General features: G+C 45.7%; 2 protein-coding genes across 3 annotated transcripts in view; both read right to left on the reverse strand.

The window, feature by feature from the left end:
* Positions 1 to 22284, reverse strand: part of MED8 (mediator complex subunit 8) — a 299444-nt gene that overhangs the window by 119023 nt on the left and 158137 nt on the right. The gene's annotated exons all lie outside the window — the stretch shown is intronic.
* HYI (hydroxypyruvate isomerase (putative)) overlaps positions 1 to 22284 on the reverse strand; it is a 142238-nt gene that overhangs the window by 6133 nt on the left and 113821 nt on the right. Inside the window, exon 1 of one of the 2 annotated variants that reach the window (XM_079980519.1) lies at positions 21 to 285. The exons of the other annotated variant lie outside the window; for it this stretch is intronic. Coding sequence (XP_079836645.1) covers positions 21 to 219 — 199 coding nt within the window. The 5' untranslated portion in view covers positions 220 to 285. Of the gene's footprint in view, positions 1 to 20; positions 286 to 22284 lie in introns of those variants that run through there. 2 annotated transcript variants of the gene reach the window in all.

The following is a 22284-nucleotide window of genomic DNA, read 5'->3' on the forward strand; positions in this document are numbered from 1 at the left end:
CGGGCAACTCGGTCGGGTACCTGGCGGGGCGTTGAGCAGGACCAGCTCCAGCCTGGCCTTGTCTGCCGCCTCTCGCAGCTCCTCGGCGCTGCAAGCGTAAGGGGCGCCCAACTCCGCCGCTCGGAAGCCGGCCTGCGCAGCCGCCTCTATGCGCTGCGGCAGCGTCGGCTTCTCCTGGAAGAGCCACGCCAGGTTGGCAGCGAAGCGCAGCGGAGCCATGGCGGACGGCGCAGCGCCTGTGACACCCAGCAAAGGCCGCGAGAGGAGGGGCGGAGGCGGCGCCCACGCCCCCGGCTGGCAGTGGAGGTGTCCGGGCGACGAGCCATGGCGCCCGCTGCGCGCTGCTGCTCCGCCTCCGAGGAAAGAAGCGCAAGGGCCTGCGGGTCGCAGTCTTGCCGCGAGAGGGCGTTCGTGGGCTCTGCGCCGGCTCTCTTGCCCCTCCACCCATCCCGTTTGCATTCTGATGTATCCAGAGAACACGTGTCGCGACTCGCATCGCTCGGATCATAACACCTGTAGGGATAGAAGGCTTATCCTCATTTTGAACTATAAATCTTCTTTTAAAAAAGCTTCTCTCGACCAGACCGGGGGGGGGGGACATATTTTTTTCATATTGTATAACAACATCTCCTTTGGCACATCATTTCCTCTGTCCATATGTGATCATACACCAATGTGCACTACCTTTCCTTCCCTACTGTATTTCCCAAGAATGCATGTTCTTAGATTCCACTTGCTCTGTCCTGGCTGGTTCTCCAGGAGCAACATGAGAAGGATGTCACAAAGATCTATCCAGCCCAGCATCTTGCTTTTCCACAATGGTCCACACCAAATGCATTATGACAAGTCCATAAGAACAACATGAGCACAACAGTCCCCTCCTGCTGTCGTTCCCTGGCAACTGTTATTTAGAGGCATGGTGCCTCTGATCCTGATGCATATAACCATTGCAACTCCTAATCATTTATGGCTTTGTTCTCCGTTAATTTGCTTAATCCCCTTTTAAATCCATCTAATACCTGTATAGTTCTTCTCCTTGCTCAGAAGGTAGACCAATACATGCTTTCCGGCCACAGCTTGTGCAGGAAGGAAACACAGGTGGAGCCACGTAGCTCAAGCAATCAAGCCAAGCCAGGCACCACAAGGGAAGGTAAAAGGCAGATCCTTGCCAGAAACTGCTACCCCACAACCCTGCCCCTGACTCCCTGAGGTCTTTTTACAAATAATTATTCAAAGTCAAGGACATCTCAGAGACAAGGATCTAGAGACTGAACTTAAGTGGGGGTTTTTTGCTCAATACCCTGCAAGAAGATTATACACACCCTCCTAACCATGCACTTTGCAATTCTTAGCTGCTCTGCGGCACTGCTGTGCCCAGCCTCTGCTTTGCATTTTGCACACGGCTCCTCTGTGGCCCGATGCATGCTGTTTGTTTGCTTTGAAGTGATGTATAATCTGCGCTGATAATTAAAGAACGTCATTCCAGGGTTAGTATTTATTGATACCAATTTAACTCGCCTCATACATCAAACACCAACCATCCATTGAAATCCCTCGTGAATTTCTGCATCCCAGAGACCTTGTTTTCATTACCCAGAACTGACAGGAATGACTTTTGGGGCACTTGTTCTTCTGCTTTGCCTGAGGCTTTGTATAGGCCACCTTTTTCGTCCTTCAGCACAGACAGAAGCAATTGCTGCTGTTCTGGATTAAATGGGGTCTGCAGTAGGGCAGTGTGATGCTTTTTTATATTATTATTGCTACATATTGTATGTGAGCAAGTCTCTTGGGGTACAGGTTCAGGAAATTTGGGATGCATTGTATTAAGGAACACGTTCAGTTTTTAGACTGAATATTTAGTGTAACTAATGTTTGCTGAATCAAGCTCCTGATAGACATAGACGAGACAGGGACTGTTTCAGTCTCATGACGGTCCAAATCACAACCCAGGGGATTTGTGGCGCCAGCATAAAATGGCCGTTTAGGCATGGAATTGCCCAAAGATCACACAAATCCTACACACACCTTTGCACCTCTTTCTCCTCCCCTCTTTCTTGTTCATCTTCTGCTTCTGATTTAACACTTATTCAGGCAACTAGCAGAACAGGAACCCATCAAAAGAACATAAGGAGAGCCTGCTGGTTCTAGTCCAACATCCTGTTTTCACAGTGGCCAACCAGATGCCTGTGGGGAAACCTGCAAGCAAGATCCCAGCACAAGAGCCCTCTCAGTAGCTCTGTCATGTCACTGCACCGCTGCAAGTACAGCTGCCTGGGGCTGATGGGAACTGTAATCCCAAACATCTGGATGGCACTATGTCATCAAAATCTGGTCTATAAGGCAAGGCTGTCCATCAGTTGGCTCTCTTTACATAAACCAAATCCCCCTCCTTTCTCTATAATCAGAAGAATATTTTAACACATGAAAAAGCCCTGCTAGATCAAAGCAAAGGTCCATCTGGTCCAGCATCCTGTTTCTCACAGTGTCCAGCTAAATGTCTTCAGAAACCTCACAGGTGGAGTATAAAGAGCCCCTCCTTGTTGACATCCCCCCCCCCAGCATCTCGGAAGCAGGCAGATTCTGAATGAAACTCCTAATAAAAAATAGCTTTATTTAATTCCTGCCCCTCCCGATACATATTTGAGATAATACACGTCTTTTGTACCATGCTGTAAACATTGTGGCCTCTTTCACGTCACCTTGCACAGAGTGCCCTCTGGAACGTGTTTCTGAGCATTTGCCCATGCCACCTCACTTTAAGCAACCTCTCTTTATACGGTTGACAACTTTGTCAGATACTATTTCTACGCACAAATTCACTGGCTTTCCTCTTAACTTCTATATATATATATATGTATTATAAATCTCCACCTGCCTTATGTTTTTTGGGGTTCACTGAGTGAACTTGACGGTGTGAGACATGTAATTATTAAGTGATTTTCCATTTCACAGACATCATTTCACAGTTTTGCACATTCATTTCATACATCAGATCATATAAAGCATCACATGTTCTCGAAACTCCATATGCACAACAGTTGCTTTCTATAACCTGAGGCAGGGAATAACCCAGGGTGTTGCTTCAAGCAGGTATTTTGAATTTTTGTGTGAATATCTATAACATTATTATGGGACTGTCACCAAAAAGGGATATAAATAAGGAGGATGCAGTTTACCTAGGCTTCAGCACATAAATCACAGAGAAGGCTACAGAAGTAACTGGTTTACTGGTGAAGATTCTCCAGCTGTTCAGAATAAGCTGCAAACAACACATATGCATACACAGTGTTGTGTGTTTGTCTGTGTTTGATTTGCTTTGTTTCATTAATTAACCATACAGGAAGCCTTTATGGCTGAGGTCGGCAACTGGCAGCACCCAAGCTCAGTTCAGCTCCTGGACAATTGCCAGTTGGCCCATAGACCCATTTCCTCCCTGTTGTTATTCCTTCCCTCTCACTTGGCAGACTGCTTGCCTGCCTGCTGCTGCTGCTGCTACAGCAGCCAGGTTGGACTTAAAAGCCTGCTCCCAGCATGTGGCAAACAAAAGGAAGGAGAAAAGCAGGAGAACACAGCAACCATCCATGAATTTGTCCATTAATTCTGCATTATCCAGAGACAACTCTCTCTGTGTGTGTGTGTGTGTCCCCATGTGGTTAATGGTTAACAGTGACTCAAGCAGTTTCCATACCTTCACCTCCCAAGCCTTTTGGAGTAAGCTTTCTGCCATCATGGAGGATGTAAGCTATCAGTCCATCCAACCACAAGGGAGAAGGAAAGGCAGAATAAAAGGTGGGCACAGTTTCTACCCAAGGAAAGCATGCTCTGTCTGCAAGTAAAGGCTTCCTTAGCTAACAGGATTGAGACCCAGAACTTGCCCCCAGCCATTCCTATCTGCTAATTAAGGCACTGACTTCTGCCATATGGCTAGTCTATGTTTTCTGTGCATTTTTTGTTTCTCCAATGCCCTCGGGGAATAAGGACTTTAAATTACACCCTGGGCTTGCCCTCCTTTTCATTGGACATTGTTTTCTCTTAGCCTGAGCTGAGTAAGCATTGGCAAACAAGCAATCAGCCATTCTGCTGTTTGTGTTACCCTCAGAGAGGTTAAAGCGATTTCCTTCTTGACTTAGGGAGGTTCATTACAACATTGTATGAGGACCCCTGCAGTGATGGGATAACTGCTGTATAATTATGTAACTACCGTAAAAGCTTTGCTGAGATTAGAATATATTGTTTGAACTGATTTAGTGCACCGGCTATGTTGCTTTCAGCACCACAAAAGGTTGTCCTATTGTTCTCTGATATTAGGCGAAAGCTTGCAAGCTTGTCAATTTACTGCCAATGAAATAACTCAGAAGCTGTAACAGGAAAGTGTTCCTTAAAATACACTCCAAGGAGGAATGCAACAGCCAGAGAGAAAACGAGATGAAATGCTGGGCCACTAAATGAGATAATACTGTTTAAAAGAAGCAAAAGGCCAAGTGGAGGCCACGGGGTGAAGGACTGCAATTTGGAGGAAATGCACAGTAAAAATATACAGAAATCCAGAGAGGCTAAAGAACTATGAAAAACAATATCTAAATGCACCTGGAGTTAATAAGGAGCTTTTTCTGCAACAAGAGAAGGAGGCTTGTTTTCTCCAGATGTCATTGTTGACTAACTCCTTGGCTGCTTTCCCTCAAGCTGGTAGGTGGAAAGGCATAGCACAGCCTCCCCAAAGACCTACTGGTGCCAGTGAGAGCTCCCCCTCTCCACACCAAGGCTAACAGCAGTATAGGGAGAGGGTGATCTTCTTGGAAATCACAGCTGAGAAAAGGGTTAAACCTCACCACCACCTGTGGTGTGGCCCCAGCAAAATTACTAAATTACTAAATTTAAAAATCAACCTGGCATGCTTTCCAATGGTGCACTGTCTAGCTGACCGTAAGCTTTGGTCCTGCTACAAGTGGACACCCCAGGCTATCTACTGCCATTGTCTTGGCCACACCCACTGCTGATGTGCAGTCCCACCTCCCAGGAATGGCCAAGAGGCAGGGCAGCCCTCAAGCCCATCCTCATACGGTTATACCTGTTAGGAACATTTGCAGAATTCTGCCTCATTGTAGAGTGCGGGAATAGATCTGCTCCCCAGGGGAGCTGCAATTCAGGGCACCAGGTTGGCAAAGGCTAGGATAGATGGCCTTTGGTGTCTTCCAAGCCCTGTATTTCTTTCTGTGCGAGGGGCACCTGCCCACAAACCCTCCACAGTGGTTTGATTTTAAATACAGCAGGCTCTGCTTCCTTGCTGTCGCCCATTCAAGCCAATCTTCTGGAAGGAAATGAAAAGGGCCTAAGGCTGTACTCATTAGTGGGGCTAGACCACCTCAGCTGCCCCCTGGCACTAATTATACCACTGTGTACTAGGAGATGCTGAAGCTCAGCCGTACCCATCAGAGATGCGGAGGGTGAGAAGCACCGAAACAGTCCAGCCCTCTCTTCTCCTGCTCATTACAGTAACACTGGCATGACAGCCAAGCGGGGAGGGGGTGGAGACAGCACAGCGCTCAACTGGGTCTCCAGGGCACCTGGCTAATCCATGGCATCTAGTTCTGTCTTTAGTAATAGGCAGCAGCCCATAAATGCCAGCTCTCCAATTAGTTCTGGCCCCTGGCCCCATCACTAAGGAGGATCTCCTTCAAACCAGTATGGGACAAACAAACAAAATCATTTGGCTCAGAGGGAGAAAATCTCACGGAGCAGATGAGAGAGAACCCAGGGCTGCTTTGTTGGGGATGACAAAACGGGATGGGAATCCCCCTTCATATGTTCCTGAGCTCTGCAGAGGTTGAGAGCAAAGCCCCAAGTTCCTGTAGGCCCAGCCCCCAAGGGTTGCTTTTCATGTTACTTCTGAAGATGCAGCTGTACTTCCCTGAGCAAATGTCTGCAGATGGGTGCACATGTTATGCAGTACAGTATCTGAATCTGAGTTAAGACCTGTGAAGGGCAAGGCTCTGCCAGTTGTTCTGCATTTTGCAGATATGGCTTCTCAGGTAGCTGTGGGCATGTCTTGGGTTTCTCAGTCGAGTGAAGCAGCACTACTGCAGCAGCACAGTAAGATCACCACTAGCAACTGGGAACACCTGGAAGGCTGGGGGAAATGTCTCACTGGGTAAAGGGACCCCACCCTCTTTGAACTGCACTTAAGCCAGGCTGGCATGGCCCCCTTGGAAGACACTAGCAGCTGGGAAGGTGAGGTAAGATTGCAAGATTAAGCAAACCATCTAAGAACGTCTAAGAAATTGACTTTTTGTGTTTAGGAAGGTGATGGGAAATACATGAACGAACAAGTAACGGGAAAAGCATATGAATGATCTGCATGTAAATCAGGATGAATGCTTATTGCCATGAAACTGCTCCACAAACAAATCGGAAGAAACATTCAATAATGACCAGATAGAAGCTAACCTCCTCATAGCCTTTTGCACAAGCAAATCAGGATGGATGTTCAGTAAACAGGTCGTCAGAAGGAGACTTCAGAGGGTGGAGCTAAGAAGAAAGGTATTGAAACAGGAAGAAGCAAGAAGGCAAGAGTTAGACTTGGGAGGCACTGGATTTAGAAACAAGGCGAAAATGAAGAAAAACAGGGTAACAAACCTAGTGGTTTGGTGGGAAAGTTGGGTAAAGAAGGGAGTGAGTCAGCCAAGGGCCAGGAAGGTCAAAAACATGGAGGAAGGAGCTGGATATTGTTTTTGTGGAGATGTTAAGGAAGGCAGGAGAGGATATATGCATTGGGAGGACATTCTTTCCTCCCATTCATCTCATCCTACCAGGTACTTAGGAAGGTTGAGGATTGTGTGCAGCCTTGGACTTGTCTGAAGAATGTATGCTGTGTTGAGCATTGGTGGGCCCACTGACTGACCTCTGAGCTTCAGTGAGTGCCCCTTTGGCAACTGCTAGAAATAGCCAAACTTCGGGCGACGTCAACTACGTAGGACAAGTGGGCAGACCCAAGTTTTCAGTGCAGTCTATATTTTATTATAAGCAAAGGAGTTTGTCCCATGTGGGGTATTGGAGGAGTGAATCACATTGCAAGGAATTGCATTTCCACAAAAAGTGGCCAGGTGTTAGCCAGATGTATCCAAAGAGGTGCATTAATTAGTTTCCTGGGGAGCTAGTCCATAACAGCTCATTAATGGAGAAAGTGTTTGCTCTTTTCAGTTAGACACTGCATATTTTATTGTAAATGAAGTGTCTCAGATGACACAGAAGTAAAATAACTAAATTTGCACAGATGCACAAACACACACAAACTAATGTCTGTTGATATGTAACTATGCAAGTTTTGGGGCTGCATAGATAGCTGTAGATCATCTTTCATCAAACATTTTCCTATACTAATATTAACCCCAGTGACTGGGGTGGGGTGAGGTGAGGCGAGGATTGTAATTTTAAAATGTCCTGTTCCTTTGAAATGGCACATTTAAAAAGTCAAACACTAGAAGTGAAACACTCCCCCTCCTTCACATAAATGTCAATGCTTGCATTGGAAAATATAGCATTAGATTTAGCCCTAATGCCATTTGTGTTGAACAAGGTTATGTACTGATGCAAATATGCTTTGTCACTTCAGATAAATGGTAGCCTAATCAGAAATAATGTGAAATATGTGACACAATGCATTGAAGAGTAGGCCTGCAAATTGCAGTGATGACCTAAGAAAAGGAGGATCTTGTGTCAAACAGTGTTAAGCCCTAGATCCCTTCATGCTCAGAAATTAGGACTTCCCATTCAGCCCTCCTGTTCTGCAAAGGCAGAGCAACAGAAGCAAGTGGCTGTGCCCTGAACTCCAAAAGGTAAAGAAAGATGCATGGCTTGAAGATCTTGCAGATGTGATTCTAGGGAAAGCCTCTCTTGTATGGTCACTGGAATGTGAGTGTGTGTGTGTGTGTGTGTGTGTGTGTGTCTAAGAGATAGAATGGCTGGCTACCTCTGATGTCATGTTGTCTTAATCAACCTCAAGGTAAGCAGTGCTGGGTTGGAAATCACAATCATGCAGTCTGATGTCCTCCAATGTATCAGGATGTGAAAGCCATGTCTGGCTTTGATGGTACAAGGAACATTGTGAGACCTTTTCTCTAACCCTCACCAAATTTCTCTGGCTAATAAATGGACCTTAAAAAGCAATATTGTCAGCAGTAGAAGCTAATGTTCAGAATGAGAATCTTTCAGGACCAAGCCAAAGAATCACCTCCCTCCATTTTTCACTAAAGGATCCTCACTGGATGAAGAGAACTATAAAATAATTGGGGGGGGGGGGTTCAGTGGGGATTTAAAAGAGCTTGGATAGACTGTCCAGCCACACTATCCTTCCTTCTTTTAAACCAAAATGACTTTATTCCTCCTCTCAGAAAAAGAAAACCTGCTCAAGCCTTGCTTTCTGCTTATGAACTTGGACTGAAGCCCATGACCGACCTTCATGATCCCAATGGCCTCTTCTGCTGCATAAGCAGTTTTCTACAGGTGAGTGACTTGGGTCAATGTGTGCAAGGGGATTAAAAAACAAGAGCCAGTGGGCTATCCATTAAAGAGCTGCAACTCAATTAAGGCTATTGATTAATCAATGAGCGCAAGCACGACTCCACTCCTCAGCAATAACAAAAATCTTGGCTAGTGATGGACAGCTTCAAATTATAGAAAGAGGAGCTGGTTTTCAGGGCAGACCATGAATGGTGGTAAAGGGGGTCTGCTGAAGATCACCAAGGGTCTAGTTAGCCAGACATGAGCTTGTCAGGCCTACTGCTCCTGACGCCAATGATTCTCACTTCCCTTTTATTCCAAAACAATTACAACTTTTCAGATTGTTGCTTGCGATGAGGAGCTAGAAATGCAACCTTTCCCTCAACTCTGTGAAGAGTAAAGTTGCCAGATGCAGAATCTGAACTGGTTCAGGTATCTGCATAGGCAAAGCGTACATTTAAATAATAATAATGATGTGGTTTTTAAGATTTACTCAGGTCCAGTCTTTTGCATTACAGCCTTGTAGTAACAAGGGAAGCCAGAGCTATTGGAATTTCCCATTTACTGCTTTAAAATATTGGAACCCTCCAGCAAGCTTGGTCACTAAGGAGATCTTCAGGCTGCAGGTTCATTGATATATGGTCATCCATGCAAATCCACACCTTCAATGGCATATTTATTCTATGGTGATGGGTTTTCCTCAGGCTCTGGATTGTGTTGAGTTTTGGCAGGATGATAGATACACATCAGGCAGAACAGAATCCATTGCAATCCCCTCTCTCCCGAATTCAGTGTTGGGCTGTACTTTTCTTTCCGTAGTTTGATAGGAGAAAACAAGCAAATTCACAAGCAGAGCTAACTATGCTGTCATCAGGTCAATGAGCAATCTGGTGCAATGTTTTGCCAAAAGTATTTTTGAGAATTTGTGCTTAGAAATCCTCACCTGCTTACAACTCAGTAAGCACATTCTCACATTTGGATGTTTTATATTGTCACCATTTTATTGTCATGCAACAGCTCATTCCCAAACCACTAAAGTATTCAGAAATGCAAAATTCAGTACTCGAGGACAAAATTGTCATTAGGTCCTGTTCCTGAATATAATGGCCTGTAACTTGCCAACTGGACCAGTGTAGTAGCCCACAGGTTCTCTCAGTGTTATTTATATTAGGTTTGTTTATATTTATAGGCCACTTTTCTATGCAAAGGACCTTGAAGCAGCTTACAACAGCCAAGTAGTTCACAATAAGCACATCACAAAACACTGATTACAATATGATGCAACCAATCATGAAACAAGACTAAAAACTAAAAAGAGCGATCACTAGGTAAATTCAGCAGACCTCAGAAGATCAGAAGGCATGATTATCTAAAAATGTCAGCCAGCAAAACAGTAAACCAAACTCATAATGAGAGAACAGATACTGTGCTTATTGAATAGGTACAATGTTCAATACATAGAGCTGGAGGATGTTTTGCTGTTCCAGTGCACAAGATGCAACTCTGTGTTCTACAAACTCTAGCCACTTCAAAGCAAACACTGAGTGCAGTGGTAGAAGGACATTTTGCTTTGCATATTGTAGGTCCCAGGTTCTATCCCTGATATCTCCAGGTAGTGCAGGAAAAGACTCCTACCTGCAGACCTGAGGAGCTGCTGAACTGGGTGGGCCAATATTATGGCTCAGTACAAAACAGCTTCCTATGTTCCAAGGGATCTCCAGGGAGCCACTGTGGTGTAGTGGTTAAGAGTGGTAGTCTCGTAATCTGGTGAACCGGGTTCGCGTCTCCGCTCCTCCACATGCAGCTGCTGGGTGACCTTGGGCTAGTCACACTTCTCTGAAGTCTCTCAGCCCCACTCACTTCACAGTGTTTGTTGTGGGGGAGGAAGGGAAAGGAGAATGTTAGCCACTTTGAGACTCCTTCAGGTAGTGATAAAGCAGGATATCAAATCCAAACTCCTCCTCCTCCTCCTCCTCCTCCTCCTCCTCCTCCTCTTCTTCTCCTCTAAGCATTTACCATCTCAGCCCAGTATGCATCTGCCCAAACAGTGCCCTAATCTTTGTTCTTGTGCTGGTGGTGCGAACTGGATGTGTGTGAATAAGCTGTAAATGCAATTGAATGAACCCTTGAAAACTCTTAATTGGAGATTCCAGGATCTCCCCTATCCTGTTCCTTCAGTGAGGGGTTGGTTTCTGCCAATCCTCATCCCTCCATCCCTTCCCTGAAGATCCAGATCTGCTGCATGAGTTCTTATCCCCAGCGCCAGATTATATGGTTAAATCGGCTGCAAAAACAAAAATACAAGACTTCGTGCTAGCAAATGTCAAGCAGAAATATTAAAGGAAGATGTCAATTTAGCCCATTAGTGTTCCAAGCCATGGACACTGTCCCTGATCTTTAGAGCTTATACCTCAATCTTTGGCAGGCTGCGATGATGAGTCCTGGGCCTGGAGAGTACGTGTACAGAATTATCCTAACCAGGTTTATTTGGAAGCAAGTCTCATTAATTTCAATTTGCATCCAGTTTCAAGTAATTATGTTTAGGATTGCAGCCCAAGTCTGACTGGTGATTTAGAAATGAAGCCTCTCCAGAGCTGCAAGAGCGTGACTGTCAATTGCATGCAAACCTCTGACCAAGAAGTCAAGGGAGCAAGGGATTGCCAAAGGCAATGTCCACTTGAACCCTAAATACCAGAGATAGGTTAAAGCCACTCTGCTTCCCACCCTGTTCCTCCACTGTTTCTCCTGCTGACCATCCTCTTCCTCCCGATCACAAGTTCAGATTGTGTGTGAAATGCGAACATTGCGTGAGATTGGCTTAAGTAGCAAATTTGGGGCTTTGTTTCTTTACCATCTGGTACCTGGGCCTGACAGTTCATCTACCACAGTTCCCCTGCTACCACTGTGGGCACCTGTTACTGTAAATCATTCCTGGACCTCTTAAATGCTGAAATTCTCACCCTTCCAGAGGGAGTCTAGAGGCTGGATGGTTTTAATAGGACTCAGAAATAACCATGTCATTGAGCCCAAGCAGATGCCCAGCAGTAGACTCCAGCCAACCAATAGCCTGATGTAGTTAGGCACCCTTAAGTCAATTTGAATCAATGGACTTTGTCACATCTACACAGGACAAAGCAGCAAAAGCTGGAGGTGAGAACAGGAAATCCATGATCTTTAGCTGAAGGAGAGAAGTCCATCAGCCCAAGTGTGGCTGTGAGCCAGGAAGGCATCTGGAATTCTTCCTGGAGAGAATGGCTAGACTCCCTTGCTGTAGCCTTTGCTTTTGCCTATCTAGCCATTTAATTTTTTAGTCCAAAGACTCCCTGGCCTAAGGAATGCTGTGAAGCAGGGAAAGTGCTATGGACAGATCAAAAGGCCACTTCAGTATCACTACTTTTATTAGCTCAGTGGCTCTTTCTTATTCCAGCCTGGCTCTGCTCTCCTTAACAGGAGTAAGGAAAAGATGCCATGCACTCGCAAGGTGCCCAGGGCTTGTAGTCGGTCCTTGGGATTGCGAACCTCGGCTTGGGAGAGGACAGAGGAGATAACTGAATGCCCAGCCTAGCCCCTGCGGCAAAGGCAAAGCCATTGTCTGCTTTGCTTTTGCGTCTAATATCCTGGCAAAAGGGATGAAGGACTCTGCAGGGAGATCAATCTTGTGGCCCTCAGTTTATTAGCTCGCTCTTATCTCTGGCTATATTTCAAAACACAGCTTTGATCATTTTTGTCTTTCTTTTTCTCTCTTTCATGCAACGTGATTTAATTTAAATACTTTTCTGTGGGCATGAGCTGCACATTCAGTGAAGAGTTGATTCCAGCACAGCAGTGAAAGAGGCCAGTGGAGAGTATTTGTAACTGGGTGCAGAGCCCTGCAAGGTTAAGAAAGAAAGAAGGTAGAACAAAGTGGCAGGCCGTCACTGGCTTAACCCACAGCTGGGCATCGGCAGGACGGCTGCTGATTATCCAGCAGTGCTCAAAAAACTTGCAAGAAGCCTGGACAGTCTGCTTCTCTGATGGATGATTTCTAGCAGAGAAACAGCAAGGGAGAGGGGGTATTAACCCTTTGCTTGACCTGCCACTTTTCTGCTGCAGCAGCTCCACCACCCCAAACAGCAGAGATCAAGTGTTTAGGGTGTGCTTAGGCATTCTTACCAAGACCAGGTGTGAGCTTTCTGTTTGAAAATTATCAGATGTCCAGAGTTTGATACTGGAAGGAAGGGGACCTGGCAAAGCAGACAGCGAATGCATTGTGTACTGGATGGTGCTGTGTTCTTCAGGAACAGGGAAAGTATTTCTGTCCAGGTGAGATCCCTCACCTTACCGCCTATCTCCCAATGAGGGTGGCCAAGAGCTGTAGCTGATGGAAACAAGTCAGATGGACTGATAGCAGAGACCAAAGGCAAAGCACAAACCACCTCAATCCAGTTGTTGGTGGTGGTGATCAAAGCAGACTTGACAGATACCTGAACCTGTCCATCTCTGGAAACTGTAAGGCAGCAACAGGCCTCCTTACTGTGGGCAGCAGGGGGAAATTTGCTCAGGGCAGTCTGTCCAACTCTCCAGCCTACTCAGAGTGGGGGTGGTGAATCACCAGTCTGTGGGCCTGATCCTGCTCATCAAGCCTTTCCCATCACCCCTGGCCTGTAACCAGTGGCCACTGGAAAAGCAAAAACTAAGTGCTACTAGGAACTCTCTCTCATCACAGCAGATAGGAACACCCAGGAAACAAAAGAACATTCAGTGAAGAGGGGAAAGGTGCTAACATTCCAGTGACTTATTTAACTACTAAAAGTAGCAGGTGCTTGTGATGTCAGCACTATGATCCCACACATACTAAAAAAGTGGCTCTTTCTTCAGTTTCACCTAGATAAAGCAGCAAATGTGCTATGCTCTGGACTTCAGGGATGTAGCTCAGAAGGTCACAGCTTCAGTCCCCAGCATCTCCAACTAGAGTTGGGGAAGACTCATCTCTGAAACCCTGGGGGACTGCATCCAGTTAGTGTGGACCATGATAGCCAACATGGTGCCCTCTAAATGTTGTGGACTACAACACCCATCATCCATGGCAATTGTCCATGCTGGACGGGGTGATGTGAGCTGTAGTCCATAGCATCTGGAAGGCAACAGGTTGGCTACTACTGGTGTACACAATATGGAGTTAGATGGACAAATGGTTTGCCTTGTTATAAGGAAGCTTCCTATGAATACCTTGGGACTTGTAGTAAATATTTAGGGCTTGTTGATTCAGTAATGTAAGGGCCCTGTTCAGCTAATGCACATTCAACAAGATCCCTTGAAATAATCACCAGAGAAGTTGACATGTGTTCCTTTAATAAGGAAGGCATGGTACAAATTGGGATACATTAAAAGAGAAGCAATATTTGTTCCAAATAAAATCAAAACTAAACGGAACTTGACAGTTTCTTAAAAACAGTGCACTGTAAGCAGAATCATTAACTAAGAATTATGTTTAGGATTCAGATTCCATCGTATATCACCACCCCCATCCAATTCACTACAACTGTAGACACTATAGACAATCATTAACAAGACTTCACCACTTCATAAATCAGCTGTTTGAGCCCATGCAGACCAAACTTCCTTGGAGTGAATAAGGGGGGCTTTGGGTGGGTTGTCTGTGCTACCCTGCCGAGCAATAAGAAGGATTTTACCACACATCAGATACAAACATATGGTTTTTCTCAGAGGCCTGCTGTTGAGCAATCCGGTGGAGGTATCTAGACTAGATCTGACCAAGCTGCTTGAAAAAGTTTGGCAGACCGCCTATCTCCTTGACCTTTGCCCATCTTCGCTTCTTAGAGCTAGTCACAGGGGGTTGACTGGGTGGGGCCAGTGATTAGGACTTCCCTGGTGAAGGTGGAGATACCATCTGCCTTGAAGGAGGCAGTGGTGCACCCCCACCTTGGACCCAGAAGTGTTAAACAACTATCGTTCACTAGCAAACATCCCCTTTTGGGGCAAGGTGGTTATTTGGATGGCATTCTTGGAGGAAGCTAATTATTTGGATGCATTTCAGTCTGGCTTCAGGCCTGGTCATGACACTGAAACTGCCTTGGTTGCCCTAGTTGACGCCATTTATTGGGAGAGAGATGTCGAGGAGTGCAGCCCTGATCATCCTCCTGGATTTTTCCAGCAGCTTTTGATACTGTTGACCACAGAATCCTTCTGGAGCATCTCAAGGAGGTGGGGGAAGTGTGCTCCAGTAGTTCCTCTCCTACTTCAAGGGCCATTTCGGGCAAACAGTCAGAAAGTGGTGTCCCGCAAGGTTCTATCTTGTCCCCCATGCTATTTAACATCTATATGAAGCCTCTGGGAGCTGTCATAGGGAGATCTGGAATGCAGTGCCACCAATAGGTAGATGACACTCAGCTCTGTTTCTCTATTCCGTCTCAATCAGGAGATGCAGTTGAGGTGTTAGAACCAGTGCTCAAGGGCTGTGATGCATTGGATGTGGCCCAATAAACTGAATATGAATCCTGAAATGAATGTCTTATGTGACCAGGAGGTGAGGAAATGGCCTGCCCTGGACAAGATTGCACTGCCCTGGAAGGAGCAGGTCTGCAGCTTGTGGATGCTCCTGGAAGCAACACTGTCACTGGTGACTCAAGTGATCTCAGTGTTTAGGAGTGCCTTTTTCTAGTTACGGTTGCTTCATCACCTGCAGCCCCTGTTGGACAGAGATGACTTAGCCACTGTGCTCCATGTGCTAGTAACTTCCAGATTGAATTAGTGTAATGCACTCTACACAGGGCTGCCCCTGAAGATGACTTGGAACATTGGTTGGTCCAAATGCAGCTGCCAGATTATTGGCTGGGGTTTCCTTCTGAGCACATATAACCCCCTGGTTTTAAAACAGCATCACTGGCTGCCCATTCCTTTCCAGGCCCAACCCAAGGTGCTGTATGCGAAAGAATGGAAACATTCCCCCTCATCGCAGCATAATCCACCACTGTTCTGACCCATCAATTCTAGCACAGCAGTTTCCTCTACACCTTTCTCAAAAGGATTCTTCATGCTTCCTGGGTTGCCCTTTAGCACATCAGTTTCTCTATTCATTACCCAAATCCCTGAACATTTTCAAATCCAAATCTGTTGACATAACACAGAGTATACAGCTGTGCACCAGCAAAGGGATTGTCATAACTGAGTATGTATCTGGCAGGAGTTGGCATCACTGGGCATATGCTGCAGCCCACACTACACCAGGAGGTGCATTGCCACCTCCCACAGCCTCCTGGCCCTGCTTCTCTTTCCCTAGCTGCCTATTCTCCTTCAAACATGCAAACAGTAACAAGACTGAGGAACTGGAGCAGCACATTCCCTTGCTGCCTTCTCTCCCTCTGTGTGGTTATGCGGATGGGACCCAGAGGGAGAGAGAAAGCAAATATGTAGTGGTTTAGAGAGCGCCTCCCACTGAAGGTATATTCTCCAAAACCTAGAGCCAGCACTAATATCTGCCTATGGATTATTTTATATTTTTTGGTCTATATCTAGGACTGGGAACTGTTTTTTTCCTGGCATGCCAGATCTATGTCTGCCCTACCCTTTGAAGGCCAAATTCAGTAAGTGGATGGAACTGCCTACATGTCAGTCACCTAGCATCCCAATGACATCAGGTGGTGAGCCTCTTTGAAGATGCACTCCCAGCACACCTTCAAAGTGGCTAGCTCCAGAAGCATGCAGCAGTTTGCACAGAGACTGCTGCTAAAACAGAGGAGCCCCCCTCCCCAATTTCAGCAGTGGTTCCGTTTTCCTGCTCCAGTAAAGAAACAATCAGGAACTCACTTTAAGCTCCCAGTTGCTCCTTTGATGCTACACCAGTGCCTGCCCCACACCTGGCACCACATATGATGTTAAATGTAGGGCAGGTGGCCGAGGTTGTCAGGAGCAGCCTGGCAGGCAGGCCGAATTGGGACCCCTGCTGGACCAAAATTGGACCACCAGCTGGAGGCTCCCCACCCCAGCCTATACTAATTGCCCTATTCAATCAATTACATATAACTAAATTGGGAACATACATAGTATCTTTTGCAGATATTTATTGGATAGAATAGTTGCTCTCAGTAAAACATTCCAAACACATACTTTACATTGCAAGCCACATTGCTTGAATCAAGAAGTACACAGAGATTGTTTGAAACAATGCTGCCAGCAATGAAACTCTTCCATAAGGGAGAGTTCCAATTAATATTTGATTTTTTAAATCCACATGTTTAAACTGTGGTTAATGCATTTGATTAATCATGCCAATTAATGGAATAATGCTTTCAGCTCTGCTTTCAAGTTTTCCTTTCCTTTCCTTTCCTTTTTTTTTTAATGACACCAGAAAGACAACTTCTCACCAACCACATTTGTAATTGAAAATGATGTGGCTCTCCTGTCATCAATGTTTCACATTTGACTGCTTCAATGAACTTTAATTTTATTATAGCAGACTGCTTTAAAAGAAAGAAAAAGAAAAATAGTAGTTGAAAATAGTTGAATGTGTAGAACAAGCAGTACTTTAATGCACCTATTTAAATATATGCAAATCTGCCTTTTATTCAGAAAATGCTGTTGAAATTGATGTTCCAGTGAATGGAATGTGAGTGGGGTACAGGGAATGCCCCTTAGTTACAATTATTTCACTTGAAGCTTTTGTGGTAACTGGAAGATGTAACCAATTCTCACTGTCTGCAATGGCACAGGGCAGAATGAGGAACAAGTAGCCGGAGCAGATGATCTTCCACTCCTTCCTGTAAGCACATCTTCCCTGTCCTCTTTTCCACTCTAGTTGGAAGAGCTCAAAATAGCTTTGGCATATGTGTGAAGACTTCACAAGCAGCGCTGCCTGAAAGAGACCAGTTGGCTAGTACAGCCAATGTTTGTGATTCACTTCAATGCAAGAGGGAGCCAGCACCACCATGTGTGTGCATAAACAGGAGAAGCTCAGAGTAGGACAAGTCTGGCAAGTGTACTGAACATCTCCTGGCTTTAAGAATGGGCAAACCAAGCATGTACTCGCATTACATTGGGGAGATATGCCACAACACCATGGGGAATGCCCACCATATACAACATGTGTTCAGCATAGGAGGGAGAAGGAGAAACACACAACTAGAAAATATATAACACACACACATAAGCCTCCCTGGAAACTTCACCAGTCGGGCACTATCCCAACAACAATATCAACATACCACTCATGCATGAAGGTAGCCAATTAACTCATGATGATAAAGACATGCCCCCAGTATGTTTCCTGCATTGCCCCAGACACACAACAAACGCAACAAGAGCCTTATTCAGCCTGACCATGGGAGGGCTGTAGACTTGCCCCTGCAAACCAGGTACACCTGGAACTGCATGCACAATAGGTGTTTGTAATGGACTGACAGAGAAGAGGAAGCAATGCCGCCTGGGTGCTCAGCCAGTGCTCATGCCCAGGGTGGAGAGGAGGAGACTACAGTGACAGAGGATACTTCCACCTTAAGAGTTGAAGTGAAACACTGTGCATGAAGCGGAAGTTTGTTCTGCTTCTGTAATCCTGCACAGCAAAGGTGTTGAAGAGTGGACAAGTACTGACAAGGATATCATCCCCCCCCAAAAAAACAAACCCCTGTCTGCATAACATGGGGCCAGAGATATAGCCCCAAGCTGTGTACCCTGTCATTTGAATTATGGTCTGCCCATGTGAGGATGCTGTGCTGTGACTGGTTGATGAGTTACACACCATATCCTAATTTTTTTGTGGTGGCTTGATGGTGGGGGCTGTCATCCATATACGATGGCTGTTTTTCTTTTTGTCTTTTTTCAAAAAGAATTCCCATTGAAGTCAGAGAGAGAGGAATTTCAGCTCAAGGGTTGGGGTAGAGTTTATTTTTCTTTTCTTTTTAAAATTCTCCTTGCTCAGTGATTTGGTCTATTATGTACTCAAATTGCATGGTTATATTACCAAGTCACCTTTTGCTTTGCGGTGCATTTGTCTGCATATTAAGAAAGAGGTTTCACTTGATATCATGGGTCTTCATTTCTTATCCCTTCACAAAGAAGTTGATTAAACGCACCGCTCTGCTTCAGAGCCCCTATGTTAGAAATATCCTCAATAATGACAGGCACATCCTTTTTCTGTTTCCCAGCTGTCAGTTCATCCTCACTGAGAATGTACAGAGAGCAAATTTCACTGTCAACAGGATCATAGCCTGGGACTGAAGAGGGACATAGGACCTCTGTGTGGTGCTTCTCCTCTCTCCTGCCCACGTCCCATTCATGACTCTTCTCCCTTTCAGCTGTTCCTTTGCTGGCGTAAGGGCTCCTCCGGCATATCTGAGGTGTTCTGCTAGTATATCTTGTTTTGTTTTTAAACGGGTTAATTCAATAAGGGACACTGCACTCCTTAGAAAACTGAGCCTGATTTTGTTAACCACGCAGGGATGATTTCATGGGAAGCAATTTATAAACAAAATCAACCAGTAAATTATTTGTGTTTTCCAATCCCTCATGAGGGAGGACCCAGTTAAATTGATAATCCTAGTCTGCCTCTCATGGCATGCATCACTCAATCTGGTGTTTAAAGACTTGAACTCCCATCAGCCTCAGCCAACATGGCTAATGGCCAGAGATGGTACAAAACATCAGGAGGGCACAAGGTTGGAAAAGGATGGCTTGCACCCAACTACCTGTAAGAAGCAGATCCATTCTGCTGCTCTTCTGTCAAACTATGAGATTTCTGTGGCGAGGTGGCCTGCAATCCCTGAGCTAAACAGGAGAGGGCAGCCTCCACACACAGTGAGGCAGTTGATAAGCAGAGTGGGTCAGTGGGGAGCAGGTGCTTCTCTCATTCCCCAGGTGACACTACTGAGGACTAGATTATCTTCCTCGAAATGCTTTCACTACTGCTGAGACCTGGAGCCTTTCTGGCCTCCGTGCATGCAGAATGTCCTGGGTTCAATCCCGGGATGTCCAAGTAGGGCTAGGAATGCCCCCTGTCTGAAACTCTGGACAGCCACTGCTGAAGTCATTGTAGACAATACTGCGCGAGATGTTCTGACTCAGCTTCCAGCTCCATCCATTGCTCAGGACTCGTGAAAATCTGCCCGCTCCAGGCCTTGCTAATAAATGGGAGCATCAAAAGACTGACAGCTTCTCCTTGTAGTCAGCTCCAGAAATAAACACCAGTAATTACCAAGTACTAGAAATCACTTGATCAGTCTGTGGACGTTGTCAATGTCAGCACAGAGCAAAAAGCGGAGGTGTTTATTGAAATCGCTAAGGGGCGGGAGGCATGTTAGATTGTTAATCACTTTTCAGCCCCTGTTGATTATCCATGTGTTTGGGCCTGGCTTTCAGCAGATGGCATGGGGATTACATTAGTCACCTCTGTGGAGCAGCCATTCCTTCATCCCAATGTGACCATCACAAGTAGCCGTGGGGTGCCTCACTGCACCCCTGTACTGGAATGAGAGAGATCTGGTTGTCACATTACCTAAGCTCAACAGCTTTAAAGATCCAGCAGTCTAATGGGAATAATATCAGCCATTCAGAAGGAATAAACACTAAATATACTCCAAAACCCCTTGGGATTCTGTCCCAATGATGCCCAGCCTCTGATGCTGGACCCACAAGCAATTTCCAGATTTGCTCTTCCCCCCACATGCCAGACATTCTGGTTTACTAGTTCTGTACAGATCACAGTTCCTTTGGCACAAATGACATTTAAATCCAACACTAGTAAAAATGTATGCCTTAGTAGCTAAATTTACTTTGTTGTAAAAACCAAGGTTTAGAGAAGGTCCAAAAATTTAATTAGAAGTACACAAATAAGAACTGGGTGCTCTTATCCAGGATCCCTAGGGTTTTCCTGGCCTCAGCATATGAACCACTCACACTAAAATCTAATGTTTATGAGTTCCTGTCCAGCCAACCCCAGTGAGCTGCAGTACAACTGGTAACTAGGATATCAATATTAGGTATCCCTACTTCTTCCTGTATCTTTGCAGAGGGCTGAGCCATTAAGATCTTGGAATAATCTTTTCGCTTTTTAAGTTCCACTGTCATCCTGTCCGTGGCATTGGCAATCAGTTTGAGTATGGCTAGGAATTACGGACATCTTTCTGCAATTTGGATGCAGTGGGTGACAAAGAGAAACATGTGTTGTCTTGACTACTCTGGTCAGTTCCCATCGGAAATAGAACATGCTCCTACAATGACACGGCTCTGGAGACTATGGAACATGTAATGCTCTTCTGTCCCAACTGGACAGATGAAAGATCTCGGTTTCTAACTCCTCTCGTGAACAAGTTTCATCTCCCAATCCAGCCGTGGATAGTGTCCCTTCTTCTGCAGGATTCTGACTGTTGGATTACCGAGATGACAGCTAATTTCCTGCTTAGTGTGATGAAGAGGAAAGCGGCACCAACTCCTTCTTTAACACCACAGATGTAGTCGATATGCCGCACAATCGAACGTGTTTTTGTATTCTCTGTCACTCGATGTTTTAAATCCCCCGTTACTTTTGTTATCCTCATTTTCTCAAAGTATTCCCCCAGGACGACATCCACTTTTATCTCCCCACCCCCATTTTATGTTGTTATTTCTATGTATATTATGCTATGGCCGTATGGCTAATGCAATAAAATCGATCGATCGACTACTCTGGTCTTTTGTCTGTAGCAAGCCAGAGCAGAAACAACCAACATGGCATCCTCTGGATGTTGTTTGCATTCCACCTCCCATCAGCCCCAGCCAGCATAGGCAATAGTTAGAGATGGTGAGAGTTGTAGTCCATCAACATCTTCCTGACTTAGATCATAGATCTATACCCTGTGCCCCTCCAGATATTGTTTTACTGCAACTCCCATCATTGACCATGCTGGCTGGGACTGATGGCAGCTGAGAGTCCATGAGTTCCTCATCCCTGAGCTAGACCATCACAATTTTGATTTCAGTGGGGTCAGCTCGAGACACCTGGCAAAATAATCAGCAAGAACTGGAACAACCCTATAAGTCACAGCAGGTCCTAGGAAAAGAGAAGAACAGATGATTTTAAAAGCTTCTGGGTTAGTTTTGCCCTACAGCCTCAACTTGTTGCTGTTCCTTTCCACAAACGTGGCCTTACTTAGCAGTAGTTGGCAAGGACTGAATGCTAGCCCCACATGTGTCTTGGTTTTCTTGCCAGAAGCCCTGCATTTTGCTAAGGAGAGACAAACTGGGATTCCCTAACTCTGATTTTCTGGCAGAGATCCAGGGCAGCTGCTTTTTATACCTAAGGCCCCCACAACTGCTTTCTTCCATGGTCAGTTATAGCTACCCCCCCCCCTGCAGTGTGACTGCTGCTTCAGAAAGCATGCCAGCACTGTCACTGGAATGACAGAAGCAGGGGCACTCCCTTATCTGCAGCATCAAGACTTTGCAGTCACTACCAGAGCAATTAGCATCTAATTTAGAGTCTTTAGCTGCCATAATCTGCCTCTCACGCTGATTTACTCAGAGCAGGGATAAGAAGGAGTTAGTAATGGCCCCAGGGGGATAAGAAGGAACCTGTAGCCCAAGGGCTTTCAATTCACATGGGCAACTAAGGGACTGTAGTGCCAGTTTCTCACTGCAGAGACCACAGGGTAAAGATGGACAGGGTATGCGCTGCCGAAACCAGACCTTTGGTTCCATCTGTGGAATCTCTTGGAGTTTGCTTTTCCCAAGAGACAAAGGATCCAGGAGTCCAGAATCCATTTGCTCCTGCCCAGCACAGCAGCTTCCAGAAGGGGCCTTCCCTTTCATGCCTTTTGGTGT

The sequence above is a fragment of the Podarcis cretensis genome (assembly GCF_951804945.1).
Source record: "Podarcis cretensis genome assembly, chromosome: 6".
In the NCBI taxonomy this organism is placed as follows: domain Eukaryota; kingdom Metazoa; phylum Chordata; class Lepidosauria; order Squamata; family Lacertidae; genus Podarcis; species Podarcis cretensis.